The sequence below is a fragment of the Scyliorhinus canicula genome, chromosome 18 (assembly GCF_902713615.1).
Source record: "Scyliorhinus canicula chromosome 18, sScyCan1.1, whole genome shotgun sequence".
NCBI classification, from domain to species: domain Eukaryota; kingdom Metazoa; phylum Chordata; class Chondrichthyes; order Carcharhiniformes; family Scyliorhinidae; genus Scyliorhinus; species Scyliorhinus canicula.
Window position 1 is genome coordinate 70,372,290 of NC_052163.1, and position 13,116 is coordinate 70,385,405.

Here is a 13,116-nt window from a genome sequence, read left to right on the forward strand (position 1 = left end):
TAATGATAGATAGTTTTTTGAAGAATAAAGGGATTAAGGGTTATGATGTTCGGGCCGGAAAGTGGAGTTGAGTCCACAAAAGATCAGCCATGGTCTCATTGAATGGCGGAGCAGGCTCGAGGGGCCAGATGGCCTACTCCTGCTCCTAGTTCTTATGTTCTTATGTTCTAATCAGTAACAGGTACAGGACACAGAGATTGACACTAATCAGTAACAGGTACAGGACACGGGAATGGTCAGTAATCAGTAACAGGTATGACACAGAGACTGTCAGTAATCAGTAACAGGCACAGGACACGGGCACTATCAGTAACGAGTAACAGGTATGGAACACATGGACTGTCCGTAATCAGCAATAGGTACAGGATACGAGCACTGTCAGTAATCAGTAATAGGTACAGTGACAGTCAGTAATCAGTAACAGGTACAGGACACAGAGACAGTTAGTAATCAGTAACAGGTACAGGACACAGTGACTGTCAGTAATCAGTAACAGGTACACAACACAGAGACTGTCAGTAACAGGTACAGGACAAAGAGACAGTCAGTAATCAGTAACAGGTACAGGACACAGAGACTGTTAGTAATCAGTAACAGGTACAGGACACAGTAACTGTCAGTAATCAGTAACAGGTACACAACACAGAGACTGTCAGTAATCAGTAACAGGTCCAGGACACAGAGACTGTCAGTAATCAGTAACAGGTACAGGAAATGAAGACAGTCAGTAATCAGTAACAGATACAGGACACAGGGACTGTCAGTAATCAGTAACAGGTACAGAACACGGGGAAAGTCAGTAATCAGTAACAGGTACTGAACATGGGGACTGTCAGTAATCAGTAACAGGTACAGAACACGGGGAAAGTCAGTAATCAGCAACAGGTACAGAACACGGGGACTGTCAGTAATCAGTAACAGGTACTGAACATGGGGACTGTCAGTAATCAGTAACAGGTACAGAACACGGGGAAAGTCAGTAATCAGCAACAGGTACAGAACACGGGGACTGTCAGTAATCAGTAACAGGTACTGAACATGGGCATTGTCAGTAATCAGTAACAGGTACAGGACACAGAGACTGTCAGTAATCAGTAACAGCAACAGAACACAGTGACTGTCAGTAATCAGTAACAGGCACAGGACACGGGGACTGTCAGTAATCAGTAACAGATACTGAAATTGGGGACTGTCAGTAATCAGTAACAGGTGCAGGACGCAGGAATGGTCAGTAATCAGTAACAGATACTGAACACAGAGACTGTCTGTAATCAGTAACCGGTACAGGACACAGAGACTGTCTGTAATCAGTAACAGGTACAGGACACAGTGACTGTCAGTAATCAGTAACAGGTACACAACACAGAGACAGTCAGTAATCAGTAACAAGTACAGGACACAGAACTGTCAGTAATCAGTAACAAGTACAGGACACAGAGACTGTCAGTAATCAGTAACAGGTACAGGACACAGAGACTGTCAGTAATCAGTAACAGGTACAGGACACCGAGACTGTCAGTAATCAATAACAGGTACAGGATACAGAGACAGTCAGTAATCAATAACAGGTACAGGATACAGAGACAGTCAGTAATCAGTAACAGATACAGGACACCGAGACTGTCAGTAATCAATAACAGGTACAGGACACAGAGACTGTCAGTAATCAGTAACAGGTACAGGACACAGAGACTGTCTGTAATCAGTAACAGGTACACAACACAGAGACTGTCAGTAATCAGTAACAGGTACAGGACACAGAGACAGTCAGTAATCAGTAACAGGTACAGGACACAGAGACTGTCTGTAATCAGTAACAGGTACAGGACACAGAGACTGTCAGTAATCAGTAACAGGTACACAACACAGAGACAGTCAGTAATCAGTAACAGGTACAGGACACCGAGACTGTCAGTAATCAATAACAGGTACAGGATACAGAGACAGTCAGTAATCAGTAACAGGTACAGGACACAGAGACTGTCTGTAATCAGTAACAGGTACAGGACACAGAGACTGTCAGTAATCAGTAACAGGTACACAACACAGAGACAGTCAGTAATCAGTAACAGGTACACAACACAGAGACAGTCAGTAATCAGTAACAGGTACAGGACACCGAGACTGTCAGTAATCAATAACAGGTACAGGATACAGAGACAGTCAGTAATCAGTAACAGGTATAGGACACAGAGACTGTCAGTAATCAGTAACAGGTACAGGACACCGAGACTGTCAGTAATCAATAACAGGTACAGGATACAGAGACAGTCAGTAATCAGTAACAGGTACAGGACACCGAGACTGTCAGTAATCAATAACAGGTACAGGATACAGAGACAGTCAGTAATCAGTAACAGGTACAGGACACAGAGACTGTCAGTAATCAGTAACAGGTACACAACACAGAGACAGTCAGTAATCAGTAACAAGTACAGGACACTGAACTGTCAGTAATCAGTAACAGGTACAGGACACCGAGACTGTCTGTAATCAGTAACAGGTACACAACACAGAGACTGTCAGTAATCAGTAACAGGTACAGGACACCGAGACTGTCAGTAATCAGTAACAGGTACAGGACACAGAGACAGTCAGTAATCAGTAACAGGTACAGGATACAGAGACTGTCAGTGATCAGTAACAGGTACAGGAAACAAAGACAGTCAGTAATCAGTAACAGGTACAGGACACAGAGACAGTCAGTAATCAGTAACAAGTACAGGACACAGAGACTGTCAGTAATCAGTAACAGGTACCGGAAACAAAGACAGTCAGTAATCAGTAGCAGGGACAGAACACTGGGAAAGTCAGTAATCAGTAACAGGTACACAACACAGAGACTGTCAGTAATCAGTAACAGGTACAGGAAACAAAGACAGGGAATCAGACATGGGGACTGTCAGTAATCAGTAACAGGTACACAACACAGAGACTGTCAGTAATCAGTATCAGGTACAGGAAACAAAGACAGTCAGTAATCAGTAGCAGGTACAGAACATGGGGAAAGTCAGTAAACAGTAACAGGTACAAAACACAGAGACTGTCAGTTATCAGTAACAGGTGCAGGACACAGGCACTGTTTGCAACCAGTAACAGGTGCAGGACACACTCTGGGCGCGATTCTCCGCTGCCCACGACGGGTCGGAGAATAGCGGGAGGGCATCCCCGACATTTTTCACGCTCTCCGGCTATTCTCTCTCCCCCCCCCCCCCCCCCCCCCCCCCCCCCCCACGGCCGCCCCACGACACGAATCGCTGCTCGCCGTTTTTTACGGCGAACAGCGATTCTCCCCAGACCGATGGGCCGAGTTCCCAGGCCTTTACGGACGTTTTTACGGCAGCAAACACACCTGCTTGCTGCCGTCGTAAAAACGGCCGGAACATGCCCGTTCTGGGCATCGAGGGCCCCGATTGGCACGGCCGTGGTACGGAGATGACGGCCCCGCGCATGCGCGGGTTGGAGCCGTCCAACCCACGCATGCGCGGCTGACATCATCGTGCTGTCAGCCGGCGTGACGCTTGGCGCGCGGACTAAGCGACGGTCGCTAAGGCCGCGATGCCGTGCTTCACGGGGCCCCGCTGCTAGCCCCGCCCGGGGGGGAGAATCGGGTCCCGTGAGAGGGCGCGGAGGCTGCCGTGAAACACGGCCAGTTTCACGGTAGCCTTTACGATTAGCCGCATTTGCGGAGAATCGCGCCAGAGACTATCAGTAATCAGTTTCAGGTACAGGACACATTGACTGTCAGTAACCAGTAACAGGTACAGGACACGGGGAACAACATAAGAACTGGGAGCAGGAGTAGGCAAATTGGCCCTTCGAGCCTTACTGTCAGTAATGGATTTTGTGATGATCTTAGTTGTTATGATCCCTGTAATCCTGTTATTAAAAGCACAGCGCTACAAATATCCATGGTTAAAGCTTCAGTCTGGTTTCTATACAAGCATTAAACAAAGCAAATGCTAAATCCTGCCTTAGTCTCCACTCATACTCTACAACACAATCTACATAAGTTAAACATGAATTAACAGATACATTTTGGTCAATTATGAAGTATAAATTGAACATTCAAGATTCTGTTCAGTTACTGTTGGCTGTTAGTACATTGTTTCTCTCATGATCACGATCCGAATCGAGGGAATGAATGGTGAGAGTCTGGCAGCACCTAGACAGTCATTGTTAAGTATAGAGTCAGTGTCAGGACTTCCTGTTATAATAGAACATAGAACAGAACAGCACAGAACAGGCCCTTCGGCCCTCGATGTTGTGCCAAGCAATGATCACCCTACTCAAACCCACGTATCCACCCTATACCCGTAACCCCAACAACCCCCCCCCCCCCCCCCCCCCCCCCCCCCCCCCCCCCCCCCCCCCCCCCCTTAACCTTACTTTTTAGGACACTACGTGCAATTTAGCACGGCCAATCCACCTAACCCGCACATTTTTGGACTGTGGGAGGAAACCGGAGCACCCGGAGAAAACCCACGCACACACGGGGAGGACGTGCAGACTCCGCACAGACAGTGACCCAGCTGGGAACCGAACCTGGGACCCTGGAGCTGTGAAGCATTTACGCTAACCACCATGCTACCGTGCTGCCCACTAATGGTCAAACATTTGTGGCTTTTTTTTAGTATTGTCCCGTATCTTCTATAGAAAAGTTACAGCAGAGAAGAAGGCCATTTAACCCAACTTGTCCATCCCAGCCGAGGACACCCAGGTGCCTTTCGAATCCCACCCACCTGCACCCGGTCCATAGCTCTGTAGCTCACAATGCTTAAAGTGCAGATCCAGGTACCTTTTAAAAGAGTTTAGGGTCTTTGCCTCCACCACCAACTTGGACAGCAAATTCCAGACCTCACTACCCTCTGCATAAAACAGTTCTTCCTCATGACCCCACCAATCCTTCTGCCGCTTACCTTGAACCTGTATCCCCTGTTTCTGGAATTCTTCGCCAAGGGAAAAAAATTTATCCTGTCCACCCTATCTGTTTCCCGCATAATTTTGTACACCTCAATTAAGTCATCCCTCAGCCACCTTTGTTCCAAGGAAAATTATCCCAATCAGTCCAATCTCTCCTCATAGCTACACTTTTCTAGCCCTGACAACATTCTTGGAAACATCCTCTGCACTCTCCTCAGAGCAGTTACGTCCTTCCTGTAATGTGGTGACAAGTTGTGGCCTCACCAGTGTTTTATATAGTTCCAACATTATATCCTTACAACTGTGCCAATAAAGGAGAGCATTCCATATTATTTCATTATAACCATTAACTGTTGCCTTTCGGGACCTGAATACCTGAACGCCAAGATCTCTCACTTCATCTACCTCTCTTAGTATATTCCCATTTATTGTGTACTCCCATAACTGTTTGACCTCCCTAATTGCATGACCTCATACTTCTCTGTGTTAAATTAAATCTGCCACTTTATCGCACACTCCACCAACCCACCTATTATCCTTTTGGAGATTATAGCTATCCTCTACACTACCCACTACTCAGCCAATCTTGTATTAACGTGTCGTGTTCCAGTTTGACAGAGGTTGAAGCTGCTCCCAATCTTTATAATATTCCACTTCGCTGCTATTTTCTCCGAAGATGCAGGAATTTAACCTCGTTATCCTCACAAACTCACCAAGTCGCTAATTCTCCACATCTGAGGCACAAGTATCAAGATGCTATTTGACTGTGGGCCTCAGTGAATCGAGCACTGATGATCTTTCCCCCATTCCAGCAGGTATTCCTCTTTCTGGTGAAGGTGAGGAACCTGTACTGTTTCTAACTAGTCTCCAGCACAGGGCACCACTGCCAATTGTGCCACTCCAATTGTCTTGCATGCTGAGATCACCTGACTTAGTACCAACAGGATTAAACCTAGGATCTTGCTGTTTAGCATGGTCCAGTAATACGATGAATTCTGATAATTCCGACTGAATCTTTGAGCAATCCCCAGTGGTGCTGATATCAATGATTAGAATTGGACAGTAAGTGGGTGGAAGTGAGAGGGATCTGGGTACCCTAGTGTATGAAGCACAAAGGGCTAGGATACAGGTACAGCAAGTAATTAGGAAAGCTAATAGAATGTTGTTGTTTATTGTGAGGGGAATTGATTAAAGAAATAGAGAGACTTTCTTCAGTTACACGGGACATTGGTGAAATATTGTGTACAGTATTGGTCTCCCTTATTTAAGGAAGGATATAAATGAGTTGGATGCAGGGCAGCACAGTGGCGCAGTGGGGTAGCCGTGCTGCCTCATGGCGCCGAGGACCCGGGTTCGATCCCGGCTCTGGGTCACTGTCCGTGTGGAGTTTGTACATTCTCCCCGTGTCTTTGTGGGTCTCACCCCCACAACCCAAAAAAGATGTGAAGGGTTGGTGGATTGGCCATGCTAAATTGCTCCTTAATTGGAAATAAGAATTATGTACTCAAAATTAATTAATGTTTTAATTTTTAATGCGTTGGATGCAGTTCAGAGAATGTTTACCAAACTAATACCAAGAATGGCCGGGTTGTCTTATGAAGAAAAGTTATGGACAGGTTAGGTTTGTATCCACTGGAGTTTAGAAAAGTAAGAGGTGACTTGATTGAAATGTTTAAGATGCTGAGGGATATTGACAGGGTGGATATGGAGAGGATGTTTCTCTTGTGAGAGAATCGAGAATGAGAGGTCACTGTTAAAAATTGATGTCTTTGTTTAAGATGGAGGTGAGGAGATTTTTTTTCTCAGGGTCGCAAGTCTCGGAAACTATCTTCCTCAAAAAACAACGGAAGCAGAGTCTTTGGATTTTGTTAAGGCAGAGGTGGATAGATTCTTGATTAGCGTGGGGGTGAAAGGTTATCAGGGGTCGGCAGCAATGTGGGGTTGAGGTTACAATCAGATCAGCTATGATCTATTTATTGATGGAACAGGCTTGAGGGGCCCACTCCTGCTCCTGATTCAGATGTTTGTATGACAGATTTCCCTTTTCTATGACATATTGGATAACTAACTCTCAGCTTTACCTCTGCAGCTCTTTTACCCACAGGAGAGGTTTAACACTGACTATATTCTCAACCTGATGTGTGAACAGGTAAGAGCATTCTAACAAGAACAATTCAACCTCGGCACAGACTAAGATGAGTAAACAAATGGATTAATCTGTGCAGAACTAATAATACACAGCTTCAAGACAAAAGACAGGTCATTTATATTAACAAAAATGAAAATGGGATTCACTATTTGCAACAGGAATCTGAGACACAGGACTGTGTGCTGAACGAGACTGAGACACAGGACTGTGTGTTGTACGAGACTGAGACACAGCACTGTGAGCTGTACGAGACTGAGACACAGGACTGTGTGCTGTACGAGACTGAGACACAGGACTGTGTGCTGTACGAGACTGAGACACAGGACTGTGTGCTGTACGAGACTGAGACACAGGACTGTGTACTGTACGAGACTGAGACACAGGACTGTGTGCTGTACGAGACTGAGACACAGGTCTATGTTGTATGCAAGACTGAGACACAGAACTCTCTGCTGAACGAGTCTGACGCAGTGGATGGTACAAGACTGAGACACAAGACTGCGGCTTATGCAAGGGTGAGTCACAGGACTGTGTGTTGTACGAGACTGAGACACAGGACTGTGTGCTCTATGAGATTGAGTACCAGACTGTTAGCTATACAAGAATGAGACACGGGCCGGGATTCTCCCAACACTGGGCCGGGTCGGAGAATTCCCGCGAACAGGCCACGCACCTCAATACCTCAATTCTCCACAGAGCGAATAATTGCCGACATTGGCACCGACGTGGTTGGCGCAGTGCTGGTCGTGGGTCACTCTACAAGGCTGGCCCGCCGATTCTTCGGCCTGCATGGGCCGAGCGGCCGTAAGAAAAGAACTGAGTCTCGCCGGCGCCATTCTGACCTGCTCTGGGCCGGTGGGACCTCGGCGTCGAAGGGTCGGGTGGCAGCCTGTGGGGGGGAGGTGGGTCTGACCCCGAGGGGAGCCTCCGATGTGGCCTGGACCGTGATCGAGGCCCACTGATCAGCGGGCCGGCCTCTGTGGCTGGGGGCCTCCTTTCCTATGCGCCGGCCCCTGTAGTCCTGTGCCATGTTGCATCAGGGCTGGCGCGTGAAGGAGGCCACTGCACATGCACGCATTGGAGCCGGCGCAATTGCATGCGCAGCTCCCGCGGCGCACAGTTCGCGCCGGGATCTGCAGCTGGAGCAGCGTGAACCGCTACAGCCCCATGCTGGCCCCCTGTAGGGGCCCGAATTAGTCTTGGGAGAGGCCCGTTCGCGGCATCATAAAACGCAACGGCGTTTACGCGTTTACGACGCCGTGGACACTCTGACGGGGGGTTGGAGAATCCCGCCCAGGACTCTGTGCTGAGCGAGATGGAGATACCGGACTGTGTGCTGTACAAGACTGAGACACAGGACTGTGTGCTGTACAAGACTGAGACACAGGACTGTGTGCTGTACAAGACTGAGACACAGGACTGTGTGCTGTACAAGACTGAGACACAGGACTGTGTGCTGTACGAGACTGAGACACAGGACTGTGTCCTATAAATGACCTGGAAAAGGGTGTAGAAGGATGGGTTAGTAAATTTGCAGATGACACGAAGGTCGGTGGAGTTGTGGATAGTGCTGAAGGATGTTATAGGATACAGAGGGACATAGATAAGCTGCAGAGCTGGGCTGAGAGGTGGCAGATGGAGTTTAATGCGGAAAAGTGTGAGGTGGTTCACTTTGGAAGGAGTAACAGGAATGCAGAGTACTGGGCTAATGGCAAGATTCTTGGTAGTGTAGATGAACAGAGAGATCTCGGCATCCAGGTACATAAATCCCTGAAAGTTGCCACCCAGGTTAATAGGGTGGGCGTATATAGGCATATGGTGTGCTAGCCTTTATAAGCAGGGGGATTGAGTTTCGGAACCACAAGGTCATGCTGCAGCTGTACAAAACTCTGGTGCGGCCGCACCTGGAGTACTGCGTGCAGTTCTGCTCACCACATTATAGGAAGGATGTGGAAGCTTTGGAAAGGGTTCAGAGGAGATTTACTAGGATGTTGCCTGGTATGGAGGGAAGGTCTTACGAGGAAAGGCTCAGGGACTTGAGGTTGTTTTCGTTAGAGAGGAGAAGGCTGAGAGGTGACTTAATAGAGACATATAAGATAGTCAGAGGGTTAGATAGGGTGGACAGTGTGAGTCTTTTTCCTCGGATGGTGATGACGAACATGAGGGGACATAGCTTTGAATTGAGGGGTGGTAGATATAGGACAGATGTCAGAGGCAGTTTCTTTACTCAGAGAGTAGTAGGGGTGTGGAACGCCCTGCCTGCAACAGTAGTAGACTCGTCAAATTTAAGGGCATTTAAGTGGTCACTGGATAGACATATGGATGAAAATGGAATAGTGTAGGTCAGATAGGCTTCAGATGGTTTCACGGGTCAGCGCAACATCGAGGGCCGAAGGGCCCGTACTGCGCTGTAATGTTCTATGTTCTATGTTCTAAGGCTGAGACACAGAACTGTGTGCTGAATGTTGCTGACAGCCTGAGAGACAGGACTGTGTCTGTACGAGATTGTGATACCGGACTGTGTGCGGCACGAGATTGAGATACCGCACTGTGTGCTGTACGAGATTGAGATACTGCATTGTGTGCTGTACGAGATTGAGATACTGCGTTGTGTGCTGTACGAGATTGCAATGCCGGACTGTGTGCAGTGCAAGACTGAAACACAGGACTGTGTGCGTATGAGACTGGGACACAGGACTCTGTGCTGTACAAGAGTAAGATACTGGAGTGTGTGCTGTACAAGATTGTTATACCGGAAGGTCTAATGCAGGTAGGGAATATACAGTGAATGGTAGAATCCTCAAGAGTATTGAAAGTCAGAGAGATCTAGGTGTACAGGTCCACAGGTCACTGAAAGGGGCAACACCGGTGGAGAAGGTAGTCAAGAAGGCATACGGCATGCTTGCCTTCATTGTACGAGGCATTGAGTATAAGAATTAGCAAGTCATGTTGCAGCGCGGTAGCATAGTGGTTAGCATAAATGCTTCACAGCTCCAGGGTCCCAGGTTCGATTCCCGGCTGGGTCACTGTCTGTGTGGAGTCTCCACGTCCTCCCCGTGTGTGCGTGGGTTTCCTCCGGGTGCTCCGGTTTCCTCCCACAGTCCAAAGATGTGCGGGTTAGGTGGATTGGCCATGCCAAATTTGCCCGTACTGTCCTAAAAAGTAAGGTAATGCGGGGGGTTGTTGGGTTACGGGTATAGGGTGGATACGTGGGTTTGAGTAGGGTGATCATGGCTCGGCACAACATCGAGGGCCGAAGGGCCTGTTCTGTGCTGTACTGTTCTATGTTCTAAGCTGTATAGAATCTTAGTTAGGCCACGCTTGGAGTATAGTGTTCAATTCTGGTCGCAACACTACGAGAAGGATGTGGAGGCTTTAGAGAGAGTGCAGAAGAGATTTACAAGGATGTTGCCTGGTATGGAGGGCATTAGCTATGAGGAGCAGTTGAATAAACTCGGTTTGTTTTCACTGGAACGACGGAGGTTGAGGTGCGACCTGATAAAGGTCTACAAAATTATGAGGGGCATAGACAGAGTGGAGAGTCAGAAGCTTTTTCCCAGGGTAGCTGCAAAAGATTGTGATACCGGACTGTGTGCTGTACAAGATTGAGATACCGGACTGATTGATGTATGAGATTGAGATACCGGACTGTGTGCTGTACGACATTGAGATACTGGTGTGTGTGCTGTATGAGATTGCGATAAGAGACTGTGTGCTGTACGAGATTGAGACACCGGGCTGTGTGCTATACGCGATTGCGATACCGGACTGTGTACTGTACGAGATTGCGATACCTGACTATTTGCTGTACGAGATTGCGATACTGGACTGTGTGCTGTACGAGGCTGAGATACCGAACTCTGTGCTGTACGAGATTGAGATACCGGACTTCGAGCTGTATGAGATTGAGATACAGGACTGTGTGGTGTACAAGATTGAGAAACCGGACTGTGAGCTGTACGATATTGAGATACCGGACTGTGTGTTGTACGAGATTGCGATACCGGACTGTGAGCTGTACGATAGAACATAGAACAGTACAGCACAGAACAGGCCCTTCGGCCCTCAATGTTGTGCCAAGCCATGATCACCCTACTCACCCTACTCCACCCTATACCCGTAACCCAACAACCCCCCCCTTAACCTTACTTTTATTAGCACACTATGGGCAATTTAGCATGGCCAATCCACCTAACCCGCACATCTTTGGACTGTGGGAGGTAACCGGAGCACCCGGAGGAAACCCACGCACACAGGGGGAGGACGTGCAGACTCCACACAGACAGTGACCCAGCCGGGAATCGAACCTGGGACCCTGGAGCTGTGAAGCATTTATGCTAACCACCATGCTACCCTGCTGCCCTTGAGATATTGAGATACCGGACTGTGTGCTGTACGAGATTGCGATACCGGACTGTGTGCTGTACGAGCTTGAGATACCGGACTGTGAGCTGTACGACATTGAGATAGGGGACTGTGTGCTGTACGAGATTGAGATACTGGACTGTGTCTGTACGAGATTGTGATACCGGACTGTGTGCTGTACGAGATTGAGACACTGGACTGTGTGCTGTACGTGATTGCGATACCGGACTGTGTGCTGCACGAGCTTGAGATACCGGACTGTGTTCTGTGCGAGATTGAGACACTGGACTGTACGCTGTACGAGATTGCAATACCGGACTGTGTGCTGTACGAACTTGAGATACCGGACTGTGAGCTGTACGATATTGAGATACCGGACTGTGTGCTGTACGAGATTGAGATACCGGACTGTGTGCTGTACGAGCTTGAGATACCGGACTGTGAGCTGTACGATATTGAGATACCGGACTGTGTGCTGTACGAGATTGAGATACCGGACTGTGTGCTGTTCGAGATTGAGATACCGGACTGTGAGCTGTACGATATTGAGATACCGGACTGTATGCTGTACGAGATTGCGATACCGGACTGTGTGCTGTACGAGATTGCGATACCAGACTGTGTGCTGTACGAGCTTGAGATACCGGACTGTGAGCTGTACGATATTGAGATACCGGACTGTGTGCTGTACGAGATTGCGATACCGGACTGTGTGCTGTATGAGATTGCGATACCGGACTGTGTGCTGTACGAGATTGACATACCAGACTGTGTGCTTCACAAGATTGCCGTACCGGACTGCGTGCCATACGTGATTGAGATACCGGATTGTGTGCCGTGCGAGATTGCGATTCCGGACTGTTTGCTGTATGAGATTGCGATACCGGACTGTGTGCTGTATGAGATTGAGGTACTTGACTGTGTGCTGTATGAGATTCAGATACCGGACTGTGTGCTGTACGAGATTGAGATACTGGACTGTGTGCTGTATGAGATTCATATACCGGACTGTGTGCTGTACGAGATTGAGATACTGGACTGTGTGCTGTATGAGATTATTAAAATCGGCTTTCCCCCAGTTTTGAACACATCTCAGACCCATTGTTACCCTTTTGCATTAACAATCTTGAAATTAACAGAGTTATGATCATTGACTGCAAAATGCTCCCCACTGATACTTCATCTACTTGCCCAGCTTTGTTACCGAAGTTATCTTTTATCAACTTCAGCTGATTTATCAATGACCTTCAAAGAACAAGGAAAGGTACAGCAGAGGAACAAACCCTTCTGCCCTCCAAGCCTGCGTGATCATGCTGCCCGTCTAATAAAGAACAAAAAATAATACAGCAGAAACAGGCCCTTCGGCCCTCCAAGTCTGTACCAGTCATGATACCAACCTTTGCCAAAACCCTCAGCACTTCCATGTGCCGTAACCCTCTATACCCATCCTATCCATGTGTTTGTCAAGATGCCTTTTGAAAGAACAAAATCTAAAATCTTCTACACTTCCTGGGTCCGTACCCCTCTATTCCCATCCTATTCATGTATTTGTATTTTCCTTCAATCATATCGTCAGAAGCCAATATATCCCACTCCCCTGCTCTTTACACGTTGATCTTTCATTTTCTTTGATTCCATTGTTTATCCAATTACATTTCAAAATGTTGATCAGTTCAAGT

The 13,116-nt window shown here is 47.7% G+C and overlaps 1 protein-coding gene across 1 annotated transcript in view; it reads left to right on the forward strand.

Moving 5' to 3' along the window:
- Positions 1 to 13,116, forward strand: part of myo15b (myosin XVB) — a 709,406-nt gene that overhangs the window by 531,485 nt on the left and 164,805 nt on the right. Inside the window, exon 45 of the mRNA XM_038776546.1 lies at positions 7,013 to 7,072. Coding sequence (XP_038632474.1) covers positions 7,013 to 7,072 — 60 coding nt within the window. The remainder of the gene's footprint in view (positions 1 to 7,012; positions 7,073 to 13,116) is intronic.